General features: G+C 50.7%; 1 protein-coding gene across 5 annotated transcripts in view; it reads left to right on the top strand.

Annotated features, from left to right (window-relative positions):
- Positions 1-2604: 2604 nt before the first annotated feature.
- The window catches only part of MAGI3 (membrane associated guanylate kinase, WW and PDZ domain containing 3), a 52312-nt gene continuing 30749 nt past the window's right edge, over positions 2605-24167 (top strand). For 3 of the 5 annotated variants that reach the window (XM_069875928.1, XM_069875927.1, XM_069875932.1), the window contains exon 1: positions 2605-2966. In XM_069875928.1, coding sequence (XP_069732029.1) covers positions 2672-2966 — 295 coding nt within the window. In that variant the 5' untranslated portion in view covers positions 2605-2671. Of the gene's footprint in view, positions 2967-6912; positions 6947-9290; positions 9416-24167 lie in introns of those variants that run through there. The other 2 variants (XM_069875929.1, XM_069875931.1) reach the window with 2 other exon arrangements.

Below are 24167 nucleotides of genomic sequence, written 5' to 3'. Positions count from 1 at the left end.
GCGATCAGAAGGGAAGCAGAAGGAATGTTTATATAGCGTAAATGGGAACTAAAATCATGCATCAGCTCCCAAGCAGTTTGTGTTACAAAAGTAAGATGTGCTGCATGGGGCCACCCTGATCTCCAGCAACATCCACCCCTGAAGGGTGCAGCGACCCCAGCAGAGGTGACAGCAGGGACCCCGTGCCCCAGGGAGCCCCATGGGCTGTGGTCACGCATCTCCTGGGTTTGCATGTGCTGCTGGTGCACCCCCACCAGCACTGACGAGGAGACCAGCGGTCAGTGAGTGACGCAGGGAACATAAATGCATTCAGCAGTGTCTACTCTCTCAGAATGCAATGAGACTGGAAGGTTCCTGTGCAGTTCCAGAGGAGGATTATCACTCCTGTGACGTACAACTAACCCGCACAACTCACTGGCGTTGTGGAGGTGGGGAGCTTCATAAAATTTTCCAAAGATTAGGCAGCTTTTCTGTGGCTTTCACGTGGATATTGAAGCAGACTCTTAAAGAGAGCAGGACTGTCTCTGCAGGAATAGCAGATTCATGACTTGCTTTTGTCATTAGTGTCATTAGGCAGCACGTCAAGCTCAGTCTTTCTGAAGCTGTCCCCCATTTCAGGTGTGTAAACACAGCAGGGACCTGGCTCCAAGGTTTGAAAGTCTCAGCCAGGGAAAAGAGGGAGTTGTGTGCTCATAGACAAGCCTGCTCTTTAGGGGGGTGGCTAACACACTGACCCTGGAGCCGAGGGACACTCAGCTCCTCCTCGAGGTGTCCATGCTCTCTCTACACAATTGTCTGTATTCTCTGGAATGTGTAGCACAGGCCACTGGCAGCAGCTCATAAATTACAGATCATGTGCCCTGTGTCACAATTCCTGTGCGAAATGTTGAAGTCTGGATTTAAATTATGTGACAGCGTAGCTTTTAATGTCCAGATCGTGAACACCACACAGCTCTTGGTCTTCTTGCTTCCATTCTGCAAGCGTGAAAGAAAATTTATCTCTGGCAGTTTTTTTCCATGCCCGTTGGCAGGCAGCCCAACGTACCTCAAATGGCACCGAGCACAATGAGCTAAACCTACGCAACACCATTAATGCCAGAGGCATCGCACCTCGGGAGCACTCAGTTAATGTCCCTAAACAAGCTCTGATTGCATTGTTTCACCCCAGCTTTGCCTGAACATCAGCTCCTAGCATCTCTGGAAGCATTCTCGCTTGTTCGGTAATAGCAGCTATAAAAGTGGCAGGCTAAAGGTCCTGGAAAGGTGGAGGGACCTGTAGCAGCCAGTAAATATCTGGTAGGAGACGTTATTGGTGTTTGTTACGAGCAGGTTTCTCAGTGGTTTCTGTGCTACATAGAAATTAACTGCTTGCCTCTATTTACCATTGCAAAAACATCCCCTGTTGGAATGTGATGGACCTGATGTGCGGAAACAGAAATCCATCGTTTTACACCTCAGCAAACATTCTCCGACCTCTGCAAGTGCCCAGTTCTTCACTTCCTCCTGGGGCGAGGGCAGAAGCATTCGAGTTATGTGGTCACACCTCTTTATTTGCAAACACCAGCAGTGCCGCACCTTCGCGGGGCTCAGCAGAGCGCAGCTCAGCGGGGACTTTGGCCCATGGGGCACGGCTGGAGCCTTCCAGACACTCTCAAACACTGCAGACCTTGGTAAAGCCTCCAACCATAAAATCATAGAAGTGCTTGGATTGGAAGGGACCTCAAAGCCCACGCAGTAGCCCCATCCAACCTGGCCTTGAACCCCTCCAGGGATGGGGCAGCCTGGGCCAGGGCCTCCCCCCCTCACCATGAGGAATGACTTCCTAATGTCTAATCTAAATCTTTCCTCTTCTGATTTGAAGACTTTCCCTCTCATCCTATCACTCCAGGCCCTCTGAAAAAGCCTCTCCCCAGCCTTCCTGGAGCCCCTTTCAGCACTGGAAGCTGCTCTAAGGTCTCCCTGCAGCCTTCTCCTCTCCAGACTGAACAGCCCCAACCCTCCCAGCCTGGCCTCACACCAGAGGGGCTCCAGCCTTCGCATCATCCCCGGGGCCTCCTCTGGACCTGTTCCAAGCAAGGGAGAAACAGTCTGAGACGACGGCTAGAGGAATTCGAAGTTTCACACGAACACTTTTGTGTTTTCCCAGCAGAAAACGTCCTCGTGCGTGTAGCCCCGCCAGGCCCCGAGCCCCGCCAGGCCCCGAGCCCCGCCGGCCCGAGGCAGCCCTCAGCCGGGGGGGCGCGTGGGGCGCGGAGGGGGCGTGGCCAGCGCGAGGGGCTGAGGCCGAGAGGTGGGCGTGGCTTTGCGGAGGGGGCGTGGCCAGCGCTGCCCGCGGTGCGTGTTGCGGCGGGTGGGCGTGGCCACGGAGGCCGATGCCTGCTGTCCGGTGGGCGGGGCCAAGCAGGAGGGCGTGTCCCTGTGTGGGCGGGAACATCGGAGTGGGCGTGGCGCCCCATGCCGGTGGGCGTGGTCTGAGCGGGGCGTGGCCTATTTAAGGGGCGCGGCCGAGGGGGCGCGGCCAGTCGGCGCCGGGGGCGGGCGCGGGGCGGTCCCGGCGGAGGGGGGTGGGGGGGCGGTCCCGGTGCCCCGCGGGGCGGCGCCGGTCCGGGGGCGGCGCGGCGGGGCGGCAGTCGTTCGGCGGCCGCGGGCGGCGCGGGCGGCGGCCCCGGTCATGTCCAAGACGCTGCGGCGGCGGCGGCACTGGCTGAGCAAGGTGCAGGAGTGCGAGGTGTCGTGGGGCGGCGCGGCGGGGCCCGAGCTGCTGCGCGGCGGCGCCGAGCGCGGCGAGTTCCCGTACCTGGCGGCGCGGCCGCCGGGCCCCGCGCTGCGCTCGGGCCGCGCCCCGGCGCCCGGGGACGTGCTGCTGGAGGTGAACGGCACCCCCGTCAGCGGCCTCACGCACCGCGACACGCTGGCCGTGCTGCGGCACGGCGGCGGCACCGTGCGGCTCAAGACCGTGCGGCCAGGTGAGCGCGGGGGGGGGGGGGAACCGGAGGGAGCGGGCAGCGGCACCGAGAGGGGAGCGGGAGGAACGGCCGCCGGGAGAACCGGGCAGGGACACCGGCACCGGGAACAGGAGGAACGGGACCAGAGGGACCGGGCAGGGGCACCGGGCAGCGGTATCGGGACCGGGAGGTGCGGTGCTGGTATCAGATGAAGTGGTCCCGGTCCCGGGTGGAGGGGGCAGAGGCACCGGTCCCCGTAACTGGGTGGAGAGGTCCTGGGTCCAGTATCGGTGCCAGGAGGAGGGGGTGCCGGTAACCGGGTGGCAGCGGCCCCAGTCCCAATATCGGTGCCAGGAGGAAGAGACAGTGGTCCTGGTCCCAGCCCCGGTGACCCACGGTCCCGGTAACCAGGAGGAGTAACTGGCCCCGGTCCCGGTGCTGGGAGGAGCAGGCAGCAGTCCCAGTTACCGGATGGAGCAGTGCAGGTATCGGTGCTGGGAGGAATGGGCAGCAAATTCGGTAACCAGGTGGCCGCTGTCCCAGTACCGGCACTGGGACGACCGGGCAGCGGTTCTGGTCTCAGCCAGAGCGAGCAGCGGCGCCGGTACCGGGCAGAGCCTTCTGCGTCGCTTCCCGTGGCCTCCTGGCCCCTGGTGCCCTGCGGGACGGATGGGCCGCGCATCGTGGTGTGTTGGGATGCACTGGGATGCGCTGCCCGGTGGGACTGGGCGAGGGGCAGGATGGGGCACTGGGGCTGAGGAGACAGGAGCAGGACTGCAGGAACGCTGCGCTGCGTCCTCTGGGATTTGCCAAAGCCAGACACTGGGAACAAACTCTGGTTGTTCTTTTTCCGTAGATTTGGATTACTTTTGAGTACATGTTAATTAACTAATGAGAGCAGCTGGCTGTGGTGGAATCCTCTTTGCCCCTATGGCCGTTGGATGCCAGGTAGCGCAGCGGTGGTACCTGCCGGCACGTGAGCTGAGACTCACAGACCTGTGCTCCTGGTCATCAGTGCGGGTGCAAGGGGTATGTTGCAGAGAAACTGGCTTTGGGAAAACCATTTTCCTCTGAATCCCAGCAGATACCAGTATCTCCATCACCAAAGGCTGTGCGACTTCTCATTTGTGGAATTTTGCTCTTTTGTGTAGCGCCTGCCTTGTGTTGCTGTCTCAGCTGCCGGGTTGCTCCTCACGTAGGCTAGAGCTCGTTTTAAACCAGATTTGCCTCATTTGGCCACTAATGAAAAGTAATCTTCTCTACAGAGCCTGAGTGATCGGTGCTGATGGGCATCACCTGCTAAATGTGAAAACAAACCCCACAGCCACACCTTAAAAGCACCTACAGAACCCGGCAGGGTTTGAGATGTCTGTGTTTCCAAAACTGGAAATCCCATCAGAATGAAGAAAATAGAAAAGAACAAACGACTGCGAGTTAAATGTGAAATAAGAGGATAAAAAAAAATGAGGCTTAAGATAGAAAACAATAATAAATCTTTTCTAAGAAGCAAAAGCTTGTGGAAGATGGAGCTAGAGTAGGGAGATCAAAGGAATTTCTTGTGTTTACTACAGAGGGAAATGGGGATATTCCTGCACTGGGACTTTCCGTAACAGAGACGTCTCGAGCTGTCAAGTTAAAACTGGCAGAAAGATTTGGGGAGAAATTGATAGGATAGATAGCAGGGAATTGCCAGAGCCAGAGATGTTTGTTAGGAGCTCCAGATACAGAGCGCTAAGCAGCAAAGCGTTGCCTCTTCCTTAAACCACCTCTGGATGGGGAATACGGTGCCGATGGGGAATGAGTCCAGATCAACAGGACTGACTTTGGATTCTAGCAAGTCAGTTAAAATGATAGTTAAGAATGAAACTATGGGGCATGTGAGTAAATAACCTCAAATGAGGAGAGTGTGTTGCTTTCTGGAAGAAAGCCTGTTGGTTTTTGAAGGTTCCCTAGTTGGTTTAATCAAATCCTTGTGTTTTGGTGCTGTGGATTTTCATACAGGGTTTCGGGGAGGTATGGGCAGGCTTTGGATGAGGCTCTTGCTGGCGAGTGTTGTGGGGCTGCCGAGAGACAAGAGCAGAATCCTCCTGTGGGTTGGTAACTGCTTAAAACACAGGAAGAGTTTTCTCCCTGCTGCTGGAGTCTTGCAAAGACCTGTGCTGTTTAGCATAGTCATCCTGAGCGTGTAAACCCAACGCTGGGCTGAGTTGTAAAATGAGAACTAGCATTTTTATGCTGATTTTATGTAACTATGTCACAAGTCGGGCTGAAGCTCCAGATGCAGTTTTTCTCGGGCTGGAACATATTGTGAGCTTATTTATCACATTAGGTGATTTTGCACTAATTTTCTGTCTTAGTGTCCTTAGATACAGTGTTTTATAGCATTCTGCTGTTCTGGGTGGCTGTTCTGCAGCCTGCCCCGGCAGCGCTCGGTGCCGGTGTTCCAGTTGGGAATACCCGTTAGGAAGGTGGCTGACCAGGCGTTCTCGACGAGAGCTGTGGCTTGGAGAGCTCGGCTTCTCCCCTGGGGTTATGTGGGAGGTGAGGGCAGGGAGCTGGCACTCCATGGCATGCTCAGGACATGTGGGAATTCTCAGACCCAGCTTTGAAGGCTATTGGGACAGAAGTCTGAGGGGATCCAAGTCTTTGTCATGGCAGCGAAGAAGTTGCTGCCTCACCTCTGGATTTTAGGGTGCGTTTAAGGCCTTGATGCTCATGGCCTGACAGCTTTGGTGTTAGAGCTGGCTTTGCCTCCCAGGTGAAGTGGAGCTGGTGTCCCAGTGGCCCTGCACAGCACATTGGGGGGCAGACTGCTTTATTGGAGCCATGTAGTCCTTCATCAGAAACAGCGACAGCTTTAGTTGACAGCAGTAAAATCTGCCTGTGATGCTTCCAGCAAGCTCATAGAAAATTTCAAATGGAAATTTCAAGATGCTGTTTAGCCTTGTTTGATAACGACACTTGAAAGAGATGGATGTTAATTTGCACGCCATCTGTTAACCGCACTTCACAAATGGTGGACCTTTTTGTTGATGGAGAAATCTGCCCTTCCCTCCCTTGCTCTGTCCTTGCTGGCTGAGGAGGGAGGACACGACCGGTGCCGCAGCTGTACCCAGGCGAGGGCTTGCTCAGGTGCCTGCAGGCTGGCTGGGAAACCTGCAGCTCCGGCATCAGAACGGCCGAGTAGCAAAGCCCACAGGACTGTTTTGCTGTAGTCAAATCCATCATCTTTGAGTCTGTCCTCTGAAGGTACCTGCTGGCCGCACGTGGCATTTGGATTTAGCCAGGAAGGTGTTTGTATGTGCAGGCGAGACTGTGTGCTCATTAATGTGACTTTGAATGCCATCTTTCTTCCATGGTAGCCAAAATACATCAGGACTGGGCTGCAGACTTAAAGGAACAAAAAACTACGGATTGTCTGTGAGTTCCACTCTCTGCAGCCCGAGTTGCCAGCTGCTCTGTAGGACGAGTGTGTTTGCCTCCCAAACTAAGGAGCTTTGATGCATACAGCTACTTCGTGGCAATCAGTATGGTTTCATGGCCACTGTGACGAGCATCTGGGAAGGAACGGGCAGAGCCCTGCAGCTCTTCCACTTGAGGAATGCTTCCAGAGTGTGTCGGTCTGTCCCTTGATTGCTGAGAGAGCGTGTGTTGGCTCCATTGCATCAAAACTGATGCAACTGATAGCCTGGGTGCTCCTGAACCAATAAACCCTTGGTTCCCACCATATTTGTTTCACAGCCGACTCCCACAGTCCCTCTGGGGCATGCATTCGTTATCTGCACCCTGGATGACTGCCTGCAGCAAGGGGTCCGCTCGTGCTCTGGTTTATTTCCCAGCTGCAGCCCACGGAGGATGTACCAGCTGTATTCATATGATCTTTACTCCTTCAGCCCTTCATGCCGTTTGCGATGCACGCGCTGCACCTCAGCCCAAAGCTGCTCCCTGTGTGCCCCACCATAGCTCACAGCCTTTCACCGCGATGTCTCCGACCACCTCAGGTCTGTGGCTTTATTTGAATCGGGATGCGTTCATACAGAGGAGGAGGGGACTGGGGGAATGTGGTACTTGAAGAGCTCGGCACCAGGCTGAGTCAATACCTACCATTAAATCACGTCATGCCCTTGGAACCTGCAGATCTTGGAGCTTGCGAGGCCTGACCGTGCCATATCACTCTCCTGATCAGCATCCAGGACCAGCTTAGACTGCCAGATTGCCCGACAATCGATCCATAATCCTCTGTTCCCGACAGGAGTTAATGGGAGCGTGGAGCAGTCGGCTGTGCACGGGGGTCCCTCCTCTGGAGCAGGATGAATGGAAGCGGTGGTGGCAAACACAGTGACTCAGATCAGGATTCAGCACTCGAGACATAACACTCGAAGCTGAGTGTGTGTACGACTCATTTACATTTTCCCTGGTGCTTGAGGTAGGCACAAAGCCTCCATGTGGGGGTAAACATTTGCATGTTTGGCAATTAAGGCAGCAGGGAGGGCACGTCACAATCTGAGGCTGTTTTTGCAAAATCAGATGAATTCTAAATGTGCCGTGTTAAAACAGGGATCAGAGTACACACTAGGATAATTTTGCCTCTCGGAGGAAAGGCATTACCCTAATTCCGCGTGTCTCTGGGAGCTGGCGGCAGGCCAGCCGGGTGATTAAACAGACTAATGTGTTGCTGCGCTCACTGCGGGGTGCAGGCAGCGGCTCTGCGCCTCCAGTCCTCGTGCGCTGAGGTGAGGGCTGGTGTGGAACCTGGCCTGCTCTGCGCCAATCTATGTTTGTGCAAAAGAAGGAAAAGTGGATTCCTTTTTCCACACCAAGAAAGGCCGGCGCAGGCAGGGGTGCTGTGAGGACTGTGTAGGGTACCCCGGTTTCATGAAACCAGGAAGGAGGTGGATGCATGGCCTTGAAAACAAAAACTGAAGGAGGAACACTTTCTACTGGAGGCTGTGGTTTCTCTGGAGTGTCATCATCAGCACAGTGGGTCCTGTCACAGTTGGAGAGCCTCCTTGCACAGAGAGCTGCTCGGTTGTATCTCGGATGTGCGGGTGCAGAGGGATGTCAGGCACTCGCCAAGGGCCGGGTGTTCGGATGTGCCTGCAATTTGTAATCCTGTTTCTCGTACTCATCTTTATACAAACATATTATTCTTGGCATAGAACATATCACCTTTCACATACTCCTTTGTTTAAAATCTTACTGCAGTGAGCACAGTGTTAATGATTTCACCGTAAATGCACTCTAATTATTCTGTTCTTTCCTGGTGCGTTAGGCTGAAGTGATAACGAGGCCTCGTGTGGCTTTCACTACTGTGCTGGGTTTCATTTGCACTCTCCTGGTCCCGTCAGGAGAGCCGTGCTCTCCCCTGTCCCGCTGGTCGGTGTCCCTCAGGAGAGCCCGGGCAGGGTTGTGCGGGGCCAGTGTCATGCAGGTGGGGTTCCCAAACCTGCCTCCTCTGTGTCCGTGTGCCCTGCTGTAGGGGAGGGAGGCTTCCACCGGGACTGAACGATTAAGCACTTGTATTCCAGTTATTCCCAGAAGGAAATGTTCTCTTTCAGGTAGGCAGCTTTTATTGAGATTCCCGCATATTTTCTATTAAAAAAAAAACACAACAAACCCAACCCCCAGACTCCTAAATTTAGATGTCAGCGTAGAACTGGTTTTCTTGAAAACGTGATTTTGCCACGACTCTGCAGTGGCAGGAGTCTTCCTCTCCTCTGTGGTTGAAGCCAAGGATGAAATAAACATGAACCTTTATTAGAAGCCGTTATTTCAACCGCAGATCTAGTCTTCATCGTCTCCGTCTAGGTATTGCTCATGAATTCCTAGCTGGCTTTAATGAAATGCTGGTCCGTTGTAGGAAACAGCTGGCTTTTGGCACTCTCAGAAGATGCAATTTCCTTTAATTTTTTTAAAAGACTCCTCATTTTGATTTTATAAAACAAACGCGCTTTAAAACTAAACTGTCTTTTTCGAATATTCCTGAAGTAAACAAACTGTGCTTGTGTAACTTGCTGTGCACCGTTCTCCTTTGTTACGGGAACATCTGCTCCAGGATATTTTTAGCTGATAATACTTTAAAAAAATCTTAAAATACAACCAGGATTGTGTATTCAAATAGACAGCTGAAAAAGCTACTCTAGTTTTGATTGTTGCTCTGTTTTAAGGTCTTTGAATTCATTCTCCTGGTTCTTGTTTTTAATTCATGGTGCTTCCTTTTAAGAAACACCTTGTCGCGTTCGTGGGCTGTTAGTTAATGCACATCTTGTTCCCTGAATGGGAACAATTTTCTTCTTCAAAGCAAAGTATTCCTGAGAGTACTGGATCTGGATTTAGAAGAATATGATCTCTTTGTGTTTGAGAGTGAATTCCGTATTTAGTTCTGCTGAGCAGAAGGTGAGAGGAGATGCAGCAGGAAGACTGCAGGCTTGTATTGATCTGTTACACCATCATCAAAAACAGATTCCCAGGTAATTCATCTTCTTGGCTGTGAATTGGTATTTGAATCCACGTTTAAATTCATCTTTCTTGGGCCTGCAGTGGGAACAGGAGCTGCTTCTGGTGACTGGCAGCAGTTGAATACAATGAGCTGGCATCTAAGCTGATCGGTTGTAAAAGCCAAGAGCATCTGCTTCTGATGGAGAGTATCCTGGGAAGGGCATTAGGGGGGTGTCGGGAGGCTGCAGAGGCACTGATGGAGGAAAGGGAGATTGCAGCGATGGGCGCAGCGCCTCGTGAGATGCTGGGCTCCGTGCTCCATCCTGGCTGTTAAACCTGTGTGCTGGCCGTCCCTCAGTGCCGCTGTCGAAGTGCAGATCCATGTCCTGTGGCGAGTTCAGGTGCGGCTTTCAACAGGAACCGCAATCAGAGCGATCTCTCGTTCAAGCTCATGTCACTGTGTTTTTTACGCCAATGCAAGTGGAGTGCGTTAAAGCAATGATCCTATGTGGAAATGCAGTTTAATTTGCAAAGCATGCCCAGGGTGCTAGACGTAGCGCTGGGCTTTCTCCAGCAGTGAGCTTTTAAAGCGTGTTTTCATAGCTGCCATCAAAGATGCTTGCTGAGAGTTCCTGCTCAGTATGTATGTCTCTCAAGCCTGTAATTTCTCATGAATTGTTAGTTCCTCTCAGCTGAATGTGACTTCTTCAAATTGGAAATCACCAGTGTGTTTGCTATCGCTCCAGTGTTGCGCCGCACTGGCTGAGCAGTGGTGTGGTTTGTGTAGCCTGAGTTACTGTAAATCATTTTCCTGAAGTACGTGTAAAAAGTTAATGCCTTTAAGCTCTGGATTGCCACCTCTTTTCAATTGTCTGTGTAAAAACATAAAGCTGGAATTCTGGCTCTATCAGATCATGGTACACTTGAATATTGATTCTTATTGTGTTCCGTTCCAGCGCTGTTCCATTACCAGCTTTTGGTAATAAATACAATCAGACTAACGGCTGGTTCCTATGAATATGGATTGGGGGTGCTATCAAAACATCAGAAGTGCTCTGGGCTTGGTGGCTGGAAATGCGTTATTCCCATCTGCATGCTAATGAAGTCTTCTTTCTAAGAGGTGGCAAAGGCAATCAACAAGGTTAATGGGACTGTGTGAATTATTTGTTACTAAAGTTGTCTCTTAAATCCACTGCATTTGGAAACAGAGAATGTTCCTACATACTCATATCAGTGGTGCCACAATGTGAGAACCTGATCCAAAATCTATGACAGCAGCTGCATTGTGCTTGTAGAAGAAAGGGCTGGTTTGGCCGGACTGGGGCTGTGTGGGACCCCGTCTGACGCTGGGGACATGCAGGGCCACCTCTGGACCCAGGTGTTCAGAAGAAGCTGTAAGAATCGCCACTTCTCTGCCGTGGTGCAGATGCCCGAGCAGACACAGAGGGGCCAATCGGATGCAGCAGCGAGCGAGGGGGATGCGGGTCACAAACTGGTGTTGCCCACTTCTACACGTGACATCAGGGAGTGCCTTGAGGGTGACCGCTCAGCTCATCTCAGAGACGGGGGTGGAGGAGGTGCAAAAATAGAGGTCACCAGCCTGGAAAAACCTTGGCTCCTTTGGAAGAGAGAGCACAGCGATCCTCCCATCCTGCCTTTGTCAGCCTGTAAAATATGTATATGCGCTTGTCTATCTGTCGGGACTGAGGATCGTGGCCATCTGAGGTGGGGTGTGAGGATGAGCTTGGCGCGGGCACCTTGAGAAGAGCCCTTGGTTGCAGTGGAGTCTCCTTGCAGCCACTGGGTGCTCGTGGCTGGGGCAAACCCGGGCTCGGTGCAGCTGGGAATGTTTGCTTTGCAGGGCGTGTTGGTCATCTCTCAGCTCTAATGTGCCTCCCAGCCGTTCAGGTGTGACACCCCACACAGAGGACAGAGCTGCAGGTATCAGAGACACTGCTGGGTGCTTCCAGGGTTGATTTGTGGAGCTTATTAACAATAGGAAATAAAGAATTGGTATCTTTTGCTTTTAAAGAAACCACATTTCTTAAGCACTGGCTCAGGCCCTTGGGAAGCGTGACTCGGAGTGATGCTTGCCCTGTCCTGGATTCCCAGCTTGTGGATTTACAGCGTTCAGTAGCCGCCTGCAGACCATTATGGGTTTACATAAAAACACTTTCAGAAGTGCTCAGCTCAAGATGCATCACAGACTGAACCTTGTCATCATTTCAAAGAAAAACCAAGCTCCCTCCCTCGCCTGCTCCACTAAAAACCTCATGTTTTAGGCTTGCTATTAGAGATTTCACTTCTGTGTGGTGCAAATGTGAACAAGGCTCTCGCGTCTTAGAAATAAAAGCAAAGGGTTGGTATGTTCCAGCATTGTTTACCTCCTGGTAGTCAAATGCAGTTGGAGGCACACGCACAGCCAGCCACTTTCTCTGAGCTGTGGAGAGCACCCAAGGCCATTTTTAGTTTTAAAAATACAGCTCAGGAGATCTGTGCAGTCATCGTCCAGAAACCGCTCTGAAAAACAACCTCTGGTGCTTGGTGGCTCAGCCTGTGCATCACACTTCAAATGTAGAGAGCAGAAAGGGATGTATTTAATGCTGAGTTTCACTGATGTGCTCTGGCTGCCTTTGCCAGAGTTTTTTTGGATAAAACATTTAGGGAGAAATGAATTCCCTTTGGACTGGGATTGTTTCACAGTTGTATTTAGAGAGCAATTCAATGTTGGCTGTTATGTTTTGGGATGCAAATTGTGTCTCGTCTATTAGGGACTGGTTTAACATGCAGGCGAGGACGCAGCATGCGCTTCAGGAGCCGTTCTGCCAGGACTCATCTGTTCGCACTTCGGAAGAGTCCATCAGCTCTCGTGTGCTCTGTGGGCAGGATGGGGCGTGCTGGGAAGGGGGAGAGCTGTGGCCAGCCGTGGGCTCAGCCTCTGTCAGTCCAAGGCTGCTGATTTCTCCTGGCGTCCTCTCCAACAATGGCTTCAGACCATCCTCTTGGATCCTCCTTCGGCTGGGCTTGGAGAAGGTGCAGGTGTCTGTGTGCTCTTTCACAGCTTGTGGCCTGGGCCACAAGTGACAAGGGATAGGATGAGAGGAACTGGCCTCGAGTTGCACCAGGGAAGGTTTCAAATGGGTATTAGGAACGATCTCTTTACTGACAGAGTGGGGAAGCCCTGGCAGAGGCTGCCCAGGGCTGTGGTGGAGTCTCCATCCCTGGAGGGGTTCAAAAAACCTGTGTCCGTGGCACTTTGAGCCGTGGTTCAGTTGGCATAGTGGGGTTGGGCTGAAGGTTGGACTCGGTGAGGTCATTTCCAACCTTAATGATTCTATGAATGCAGCGTTGGGATTGTGGTGGGGAAGGACGCTGCTGTCGGTGCCCCCAGGGTCCTGCTCGGTGCCAAAGAGGAACGCTGGCGGGTCTGGAGTGTCAGAGGAGCTGTCTTAGCAGATCCCGCACCTAGGTGGGAGGAGCGCACGGTGCCACATGCACCTGTGTTGTGCTTAGCTAGGAGAAACGTTTAAAATCTCCTTTTGTGTTGATGAGAGGACGGATGAGAGAGAAAATTCCATCAGCAGTGGCTGCTTAATTGCTGTTTAATACAGTTATGTCATTTATCGAATTAAGTTGTTAGTGGAAATAATGTTGGGGTTGAAAATGGGTTTTGCTTTACAGCAGTGACTTTCAACTTGTTTGTCTGAATTTCCTAGCATCGCCAGGTTCTGCGCGGTGAGGTTAAGCCTGTTTTAATCCCTCTGCTTTCCTGAAGTGTTCCGTGCACACCGTGGGAGGTGTTCGGGGCGCCTCTGTTGTCAGCAGCCGCACGCTGAGCCCCAGCGCTGCGGGGAGCTGGGCAGCCTCCGGCGGTGGAGCACAAGGCTCCCAGAGAGACATTTAAAATAGGGCCAGAGGTATTGGATCTGCCACTGAGCAGGTCCTGGAGCATCTGCAGAGACCTCTGTCAGAACTCATGAAATCAGGCAGCTGGGTGAATCCCTGTGATAAACCCAGGTTAATTCTTCGTATCCTAAGAAAAATATTACCCAATTTGGTGTTAAGCATAGAAAAATTATTCTTGTGAGTCACTGAAAATGAAATTCTTGTGGTGGTGAAGCCTGGTAGGAAAAGTTATAAAGGAATGGATAAAGCGTGTCCATGGAACTGTGCTGTTAACAAAGGTAACTTAAAGATAGCAAAATGAAGGGTAGCTGTGTCTTTAGAGGGCTGGGGGCTCGCTGTCTCTCCTAGCAAGGAAAGCCTCTAGAAGTGTTGTAGCTCTTGACCAGCTGCTGTAGCAGCAGTCGATCTTTAGGAAGGTGCGATGTGCGTAGGGTCTGGGGCAGGCAGCGTGGAGCAGGGCAGTGGTGCCCAGCGTAAAACTTCGGAGGCTGAGTGGGACAATCGCTCTCCTGAATCGAAATACAAAGTAGGAGTGCCTGTCTGGATGTAAGTTTTCCCTTTCCTGGCGAGGCTTTTTGCAAGATCCCCATGGAAGTTAAGCTGCAGTAGGAACAAGGGCTGGGTTATTGTTTGCAGAGCTGGTGGCCAATCAGCTTCACCCCTGCAACTGAATGTGGAGATGCAGGTATGGGTGTAAGTTATTTCTTCTTTTCCCAACACCATTAAAAACTAAAACCTATGGACAAATAACTTGACCTTGATGTAAGTCAGTGTTTGGTTAAATCTTGTCCTGCTGCACTGATTTCTATGGAAACCACTAAGGACAGGTGGGTTTCTAGATCATTTTGACACGGTTTTGCTCAGAGACATCAACCAGAACACCTAAGCTGACACTGCTGACATCCTCCTCTCTGTTTCGGGCCTCACTGCTGGGTTACGCAGCTCTGGTTTGGTTACGTGCTGGTGTGCTGTGACCTTCTTAGAGCAGGCAGAAGCAGAGTTTGCTGGTACTACTCATTAAATGCAAGAGGATTAGCATCCAGTTTATTTCCTCTAAAACCACAGAACTATCAGGAAATAACTAAGCCCTGAAGTTTTAGGTTTGTAGAAATTATTTCCTCCTAATGCATGTACTTGGGGGGAATTTCGGACTCCCGTTATGTAAGAGAGAGGCAGAGCCCTGCGTTAATCCCAGGAATGATGTCTAATGGCTTGTTTTGTCCTTTATTGGTCTAAAGAATTCCTCAGAAAGCAGCTGACCCGAAGTGCCGGGGAAGTATTTTTACCTCTGATGCTGACACTGTTATCGCTCAGTAATTTCACTAATCTCCTTTGCGGCGAGATTAGGCTGCAAATACTTGGGCGCAGGCTGGGCTCGGTGCTGCAGGGACCATCGAGTGGGAGCACCGATACACAAACGTGGGGCTCCATTGCCGAGCAGCGGCTTGAAATATTTATTGCCTTGGCTCTGCTTCAGGTTGACAGAGTCTCCTTGGCAGAGCGCACTCGTAACGTGACCTCTAATGCGTCGTGTTTGGTATGTGACGAAAAATGCTAATGGCATCAGTTTGAAGACCAGATTGCTGTGTTTTATTTCATATGAGAGTTGGTCCCTATTGTATAAGCCGGCTCTGTATAAATAAATAAGAGTTGCTGTCCGTTACTGCGGATCTTTGTCCTAGTTGAGCCCTTAGCCAGCGGCTGAACAATAAGCAGCCGTGCTCCCTCCTTCCCCAGCCGGGGGGAGAGTGGGAAAGGGGCACTGAACAAGAGAGGCCAGGGGCTTAGGAGAGAAACAGCTTTAATAAAACAATTAATAATAATTTACAAACCTATACTCAGCCCGCTGTGGTTAGCGAAGGCCGGGCAAGTGCAGCATCGCCGGCGAGCGCTGAGGTTGTGGCTAATGCAGAGAGATCACTGGGCGTGGAAATGGAACTGGGAGCACGCGGAAACGGGACGCAGAGGGGCCAGGCTGTCCCCAGGACACTTCCCGCCTTATTTTGCTTCTGCTCTTCCTGGGAATAGTTCCTGTGGCTGTCAACAAGAGTTGTTCCCAGCACTGAGCCTGAAACGTGGCAGCTGCAGAGAAGTGCAGCCCCTGAGCAGAAAATCCACTGCCCCAGCCAGAACCAGGACAGCCTCTGACATTTTCACATGCCACTCGCACTCGCCCTCCTAAACGGTGCATTATGGGAGCATTAATGTGCCATATGTACAAAAAAACATGTTTTAAATGTATTCACAGGCGGGTAAGGTATGAAACGTCTACGGGTGTGTGGGACCAGTGGTTGAACTGCACGGAACAGCTGAGGTGACAGTGAACTGGCTTAGGCTGCGTGCTCTTGAGAATACTGGAAAAAACAAACCCTTTCTCCCTGACAGACTTGTGTGCTGTTGTTAAACCCTATTTTGTGGCTTGTTTACAGGCAGCAGGAAAACAGTTTTACTCCATGCAAGGCCTGGAGTGTTGCTCCTGTCGTGGAATTACAAACTACAGCGACTTGCCTCGGAATTGCCGGCTTTTCTATCTGCCCTACTTACTCAATCTAAAAAAACTAATCCTGTGGATTTTATTTCCCTCTCTGTAGGACAGCAGTGAGTAATTACTTTTCTCTGGTGAAGGTAGAGATGCTGGAAAAGTTTAATTAATGCCCATTAGGAGATACTGCTGGTACTTAAATGATTTCATTAGGGCCGGGTGCTTAGTGTTCATCAAAACAGCAAATAATTGCAGTGGACTGAGTGCTGTGCACGCTGTACTGTGCATCGTGCCTTTTTGTTCTGCTCCGTTACGCAAAACATTTCAGGATATGTGGCTCTTCCTTAGCCAGGGACATCTTTTCTCACCCCTGTGTAAAGCGTATGGATTCACAATGAGGTTTGGATTTAGAGCATAAATCTCTACATCTCTGCCGCTCTTGCTGCAGGGTTGAGTAACGCAAGGGGAGAGAGGTGTGTGTGTCTGCCGGGCGGTGGGGACCGCGCTGGAGCGCTGCACTGGCACTGTGGGTTGGTAGCCGAGTAACCTCGTTAATGTGCATCTTCATATCAGTGTTTCCACCTCAGCAAATAACTTGCGGCATGTGGAGAGAGCACGGTGACTGCACGTCTGCTGCCTCAGGCTGCTCTGTTGTAGCAGCGCAGGTAATCCAGAGGCATGAAGAATACGCCACCCACCCGTGAGCTTTGCTGCCAGCGCAGGTGCCGGTTTGCGGGGGTCGTTCAGACCGACTGCTCTTAGGTGCCTGGAGTTTCAGGGTGTTTCCAAGGTGGATCAGAGAGCAGCTGGGGTGGCGTTCTGTGTCTCGCTGCCGGTGGGTGTTGGGAAGCTACTTGCTGGTGGCAGGGTCTGCCCTGGGACGTCCAGTTTGTGGTTTGAGCCTGATGTTACCAATATTTGTAAACCACAGGTATTTGTGGTGTTGTTTCTAGCATGTTTTTTAAACATAAGGGAAAATATTTCATGCAGTTCATTTCAAGCTGTTCTCCTGCAGTTAGCTTTCTGCTGTCAGGAGAGTCAGTTGCTTTTTAGAGAAGCACTGGAAGCGTTTGTGCTGTTCAAACGGTTCCTCATCACAGACACTGAACTGGAACTCTGGAGCCTGCGCAGCGCTGTTACTGTGCTGTGGTTTGCATAAATTTAGTAAACTTTGGCCACGCAACAGCCTGATTTTAGTACAGATTCCATAACACAAATGGCGAGACAGACGTGCCTGTTAGGAAGCCGGAGGGTATCGTCTCTGGTCTTTGCAGAGGGAGGGAACACGGAACGACCGTGAGAGCTGCTGTGTGGATGGGCAGCTGTTTGCGCTGTGGGGCTCAAAACAGCATGATTTTCCTCAGGCTGCGGTGGTGCTGGGGCCTGGGATGGAGTCCTGACATCTTCTTTAACCTGTATTCACACACAAGTGTGTAGCATGGCCACAACAAAGCTCTAAAGTATTTGGAACCTACCAACTGTTCCCTGCTTTTTCTCTGGGTTAAAAGTCTGCTAAAAATAGGCTGCTTTTCCTTGGGCCATCAAGCTCCGATTTGCGATGTGAAGTGTCATGCACAGAACAGTAAAAGGGTTTTACCTGGGGAAGTTCTTTCTGTGGGCTCTGTTTTCTCATTCCGGGTGAAATGCAGCAAAGAGAAATAGGACTGAAAGCAATTTCTGCTTTGCTGAGTCTCCTCCGGGGGGCATCACATTTGTTGTTTTGAAATCCACATTTATTGCCTCCTGGCAAATACATCTGGGTGTTCCTAATTGAACCACGTTCTTAAGAGGACCCTGGCTCTTCCAGGTCTGCGTGGCTGCGGAGCTGTTGGCCATTAAGGAAATGGCAAAGGAAAACAATGCCTCTAGTTCTCAAAAAACCCAGTTCTTTGACAGAACTTTCCATCTTATGTAAAGAACTTGAAATTGGGGCAGGCGAGCTGGGCGCGTTCTCCAGGCTGCCTGCAGTCACTTGGGAAGATTTAGGGCTTGTTGTTACCTGGAAGCACAGGTTCTAAATGCAAGGTGTGAGGCTTTTTTTGTATTTCACAAATATCGGGGGATAAAACCTGCTGTTTGAAGTGACGGTGCGCATCTGATTGAAATGCAGGATGTGCCAGCGATGCCTGCGGCCGTAACCGGACCCCAGTGCTCCTGCGGATGCTGCAACATCAATTCAGAAGCAGAGGATGTTGGGAATTTTGATTTTCAGAATGTGTCTGAGCCTCTGTTGGACAGGTGTTGATTTTTCACAGAACCAGGTGGTGCAGCCACCCTTTCCAATACTCCTGACACAGTGACCCTCCCGCCGTGTCAGGTATTGACTGCTCCGTGCCAGACGTGGTCCCACCTGACTGTGCCTTCAGGAAAGCCCGTTGGTGTCTTAATGGGAATTGGAACTGGCTGATAATGATGAGCTGATTTCTATTTCATGACTTTATTTATCTGAACAGCAAGGTGTCTGGTTGTTTCTTTACTGCCAACAGGGACTGAAGGGTCAAGTTTGGAGTTTAAGTGGGTTCATTTGAAAATCTACTGCTGGCTGCGTAACCATTGCCTGATTCTGACCTGCTGTGACGAGTGAAATGAGAAGAGGTCTTCGCTGGGATCCAGTCACAGTCTTGTGAGAGAGTGAGGATTGTTAGGACAGGCATCTGCTGTCAGAATCACTCAGTATAATTCTCATGGTCACAGGTGTGTGGGGTTTTCTCCTCATCTATCGGGATGGTTTATTATATTGGTAAATCAAGGTATATAGGTATGAAAAATAAGTGAACCTCTATGGGAGCTCTGTTTGAAGGAGTCTCTGAGGCTGGCTGTGTACATGACATTGTATATCACCTGCTTGTATTCAAATGAAAGAGGTAACCTTTGGAAACTCGCCTTCGGGGTAATGTGCATGTCCTGGAAGCAAGGAGAAAGGGAGTATTTCAATAAGAAGTACCTACTGTGGGTAACAGATCTCTGCTCTGTGAGCTGCTGTGCTCTGGCAATAGTAAAGCATCTCAGAGATGCCTGCAGAACCAAAATGTTTGGAGAGGGATGGCAAAAAAGGGAATGATGCAATAAATACGGGAAAAACTACCGTGCTGTCAGTGTGGGTTTCCTGTTGGGCTGAACGTCCGCGGCCGCCTCCTGATTGATTGTGAATTGAGAGCAGAAATTAGATTTGGCTTTGCCTTCAGAGCTGTCTCTTTATTCAAAGTGCTTTCTTATGAAATCCCATCTCTCTGTCAGCCCTGAATTCAGCGAGCTCTTTAAGCAGATATGGATGAGCCTGGCCTTTGAGATGGCTGCGTAAAGGCAATGACTGGCAGGGTTCCCACACTGAGCGCGCCGCTATCGAGATGCTAAGCGCTCTGAAGGTGAAACTCTCATTATAGGAACCTGGTGACCTTCTCGGTCTCACAATCCATACAAACATTACTATTGCAACATCTACTTTGCGCCGAAACTTTGAGGGTAAAAATTAAACTGCAAGCAAGTGGCAGAAGTTAATTGCTGAATCCAATGGATTATCACCTACACCGTCCTTGTGGACATCTGCCAGGAGTAGCTGCCCTGTCCGTTAGACTTTGGCTTGTGTTCGCTGCCGATCCATCAGTCCTGGGGACATTTATTGCTGGTCACAAGGGCAGCGGTGCCGTTTGTATCAGACCACAGCCACCGCCCTCGTACCCGGGGACCTTCTAAACTCAGGTTGTCCAGGGTTTCCGTGTAGTTGTTCATGACCTAGAGACTTGGGTTTATGATGGAAAGCACAAAGTAAGTGAGAATTGCAGTTACCTTGCTATGAAGTTGCCGTCATTACTTTTTGTCTCTGCTTCGACTGGCCGCAGTTTATAGCATGTTCTAAAGCAGCAGCAGGAGTTTGTTCTGAAACGGAAAATAACTGGCAATACAGCTCCGTGTTCCTGGAGCAGGGTGACCTCTCCATCCGTGAACAAACACAAATGCCTGCCAGCTAGATCTTGATCTGCTGCAGAGCTGACCTGCGGCCGGGGCTTACAAGTTCCCACAGGTGGCAGTGATGGTTCTGTTTAATGCTCGGTAAGTTCTGCTTATGAAAACCAGACTTAGCGTTTAATGAAGAGGTTGTTTGCCCTTTTCGAATCTGCCAATCTCTCAAATGCAGGTGTTCTGAGAACTGTGTTACAGAAGCATTTCTTACAAGGAGATCATCTTATAAACACTCCTTACTTTGGAAGTGGGTTTTTTTAGCTGCTTTTGATGATATTTAGCAGCTAAAAGCACAGAGGAGAGGCAGCAAATGAACCTTTTCCCAGTTGTGGAGAGCACTATGTGTCAGGTTCTGGTGGCTTTGGCCACACCAAACCTCAGACTCTGCAGTCCAGCATTGAGGGGGATTCGGGAAGCGCTGGAGAAGTGGTTGAATACTCTACCAAGTGCAGCTTCTCGCTGCTCAATTCTGTGTGAGGCCACTGTTCTGCAAAGTGGTTCCAGCAGAATTGGGTGCTGCTGCGTGGCCGGGGCTAATCCCCACAAAGGCAGCGAATGGCAGTGAGCTCGGCTTCGGACCAGGCTGCTCTGACGGGGAAAACCAGATGGGAGGCCAGGCAGAACGCGTGACTCCAAGAGAATGTGTTATTCCCACCGTATTCTCCTCTGGAGCTGCAGCGATCTTTAATAAACGCCTTGCGATGAGGAAATGGGAATGTCTGTTACCTGTTCCAGGGGCTCTCTGCTCTCCGAGAGTCATGGATTCAGCAGTCTGAAGGTTTGGGTATTAATAGCTGTTAGTTAATAAACTCATTTTCCAGCTTCTTTCCCCGCATACTGGCAGAGCTGCTCTGTTGAGGCTGTTTTCTTCTGAACCACTGATAGAGAAGAGAAGGAAATGCTGAGAAACAGATGTTGCGTGGCCGAGCACCCAGCTGTGTGCGAACAAAATGAATCTCAGGGTGATTAGTTAACAATTCCTTGGCAGGCAGAAGTGTACGTGGAACAGTAAACTCAGCACAGGGAAATAATAGCAATATTTTGTTGTGGTTTTTTTTTTCGTTTTTGGGTTTTTTTGGTGCTTTTTTTAAAAAAAGCAGCATTTTCTGAGCTTAAACCATTGGCAGCATCAGCGCAGCCATCTGTGTTGCTGCAAGCGGGCTGTGCTGTGGGTAAGTCACACCAAGGGCAGTGGAACCGACTGAAAGCCCTTAACCCTTTCTGAATGAAATACTGCATTTCTGTTTTCTAAGCATGGGGCACGTTGTATGTTGAAGGACAGGACAGCCTCAGCAGGGCTCTCAGAGTTCCAGCTGTCGGTAAGGGGAGATGGTCATCAGTGCTGTGGAGTCGTTCCCCGCTGGCACTGGGAAGCACCAGCACTGAGAAGAAAGCACACAGACAGACAGCCATTTAACTTTTGAAGTTGAAGGTTAACTCCATCACTGAAGCAGCGCTGCTCCGAGTGTGCGTGTGTGTACATCCCTGTGGCTGGATCAGACAATTTACTGTGCCATTTAGGCCTTTTAAAATGTAAGTAGGCTTTAAACTTTCTTTAGTAACTCCACAATGTCGGAGCATATGTAAATAATAAAACTTAAAGCCATCAGTATAGATCTGTCCTGTTAATTTTTACTGCTGACAAATGCTGTGCTTCTGCATTGTTTTCTGTGCTTTAAGAATACACTGGGTTGCCAAATAATTGAGTTTCTATGATGTTTTAAGCAAAACAAACCCCATTTTTTGTACAGTCCTGGCAGTAAATTCCTTGGCAAACTGTGATCTGGAGCACAAGCATGATGCAGCAGTGAGTTTCTGCCCAGGGAAGTACCCTAATTTAAATTAATTGCATCATGAAACCCCGAGTCATTCCCCGTGAAATGCTGTTTCTTGTCAGATGTCAGAAGAGTGTACGTGTTGTACAGCATATGGAAAACAGCACAATGCAATTATACTAATTAGCTAAGGTTCTTCAAAGTAGTTATAATCTAAGAAGCTGGGCTGTATCTCCCGAGAGGCACGTGGTCGCTGTTCCTGGGAATGCCGAGGTGGGAGGCACAGCTGCAGGCAGGTGCTGCTCCGTGTCTGTTCGTTCAGTTCAGAACTTCACAGAATCATAGAATTCTTTGGTTGGAAAAGACCTTTGAGATCATCGAGCCCACCCGTCCATCCTGCGCCGGGATGGTCTGGTTGTCGGCTGGGTTGCCACAACCCTTCCTCAGCCTCTGCTTCCAGCCGCTTTCCTCTTTCTTTGCCACTTGCTGCTAAACTGACCCAGTGCAGCAAACATCCACGTGGTTCTTGGTTCCGTGGGTGCTCCTTATGGGGAAAAAGCCAGTGCTGGAATGTGGACTTGGATGTACTCGGAGCTACTCAATCTTTCTGATTTTTGCTGCTACTAGTGTTGCCTTAGAGAGAAAATAACATTTGACTGGGTTATAATAATGGTACTTCTGGGGATAAATAGGCCGTTTTTGTAGGAATCTAGCAGTTGAGCTTTGTTCTTAGAACGGAATTGTGTCCATTGTTGTGATTTTTTTGTGTGTTTAATCCACAGGAATTGTTCAACTGTTGGATTTACTAAATCACTTTTAATTCACCCATTTTTTCCCCCCAGGTCCTCCAGGGTCCAAACGCTTTTATTTATGGAACATTTTGGGGTGGGAACAATAGTGAAGCAAATGCTTTTACTAAATTGGAAGCCTTCAGTGTCTGTATCCTCCTGTTGATGTAAAGCTACCGCAATGCCGTGCATCAGCGCAGAGGTTCCTCCTTTATGTTGCGAATTCTCTGCTGCATGACCATAAAAATGAGTGATGACCAATCGATTGGGACAGGAGATGTAATCAGTTAAAGCCTAACGAAGCTCATATTTCCGAGCAGCCTCGTCTGCTGAAATATTGCATTGACTGAATCACTGCTGCAAACGGGGGGCGGTGGTGTCGTAACTGCGTTTCGCATTGAGTTGCTAATACACCATTTTTCTCGATGCCGCCTCATTATGGCCAGTCTCCCTCAGTCACTGCACTGGACAATTCCAGCTCTCATCTGCGCTCTGCGAGGAAGCAGTCGAACCTCCCAGGCTGAGCAGTTCCTCTTTGCCAGCATCTGGCTCTTCACGCTTGCTCCTCTCACAGAGAGCGCTATTTCATCTTTAATTGAAAATCCTGGGTGCCATAGCTGAAAATAAATCTTATCAAATGCATAGTGATGAAAGAATAGGATACGCTGTGCAAGGGAAAGGATAAATTCCTGTCATTTTTTACTATTACACGATGATTGACTGAGGGGAGAAACACTTCTTGACGTGTGATGCGATTACTCCAACAACAGCGTGCTGTTGAATCGCACACACAGCCTCCCCGCCAGGTTCGGTTACAACAAAGCTGTAGTTCACTGAGTGCAACCGGTGGGATCTGCGGGTGCGGAACAGGTAACACGGCTCCGCCTGTGATGCAGGGGGAGCAGGCTCGCGTCTCCTGCTGTGCTGATCCCTGACCCTGCTCCCCAGGCAGCAGGGCTGAGTCTCCGGGTTCTTTTTTGTACTTGGCACACGTGGCTATAGTGCCAGGCGGGAGCTGGAAAGGTCCCTTGCCTGGCATCTTCATACAGTGAAGATGAGAATCGCCTCAGCTTCAGAGTGGGAAGGTTTTTTAAACAACATTGGTAGGTCTTGAGTTGTTTTTTCTTCCTTTCAGGCTCCTGTGCAGCAGCGCGGTGACTGGGGTGCCCTTGCTGTCAGCCTGCAGTGGGTGCTCGGCGTCCTCAAGTGTTCTGGGGAAAGCTTTAACTTCAGTCAGGTTGCCTAGGGGTGAAATGCTGCTACTGAGCGCTGTTTGTCAGTTGTGTTTTCATTTTCTCTCGTTACGGCATTGGTGTGACCTGGGCCGGCTGGAGGCGGCAGCGCTGCCCTCACCAGCACCGCAAGGTGTTGTCGGTGGTGACAGTTTTGCGTAACAAGCTTGTTTTTGCTGAGAAACATGTTGAAAAACTTGAGAACATAAATCCATTTCCTCCCAGCCAGGCCTGTGCCGTGGCCTGCGTTCCCACCGGCGCTGCCCTGGGCTCTCCGCAGAGACTCCTCTTCCATTTCCTACCGGAGCGCTGTGTGCACGCCGGGCCGTCCGGATCCTCGCTGTGGCAGCAGATGGAATCGGGCACCTCTGGGTGCAGCAGTGCCGTGGGAGCTCTGTGCGACTCAGGCATGAACGCTGGTCACAGCTGGCACACATCTGGCGTTACAGGATTTTGCTGAGTGTCTGCATCGTGCCAGCAGAGCCGAGGGGGGAGGTAGGTGATGTTTTCCAATTAAACTTTGTGATGTCTGCAGTCGATACCACCGTGCTGAGGCACATCTGCTCACCCCATCGGAGCGGTGCTGACTTGGCGCTTCGCTGTCGGTGTGTTCGGGTTCCTGGGAGTCCTTGGGAGCGCAG

Source organism: Phaenicophaeus curvirostris, chromosome 24, assembly GCF_032191515.1.
Source record: "Phaenicophaeus curvirostris isolate KB17595 chromosome 24, BPBGC_Pcur_1.0, whole genome shotgun sequence".
NCBI lineage: Eukaryota > Metazoa > Chordata > Aves > Cuculiformes > Cuculidae > Phaenicophaeus > Phaenicophaeus curvirostris.
This window is presented reverse-complemented; position numbering and strand designations above follow the sequence as displayed.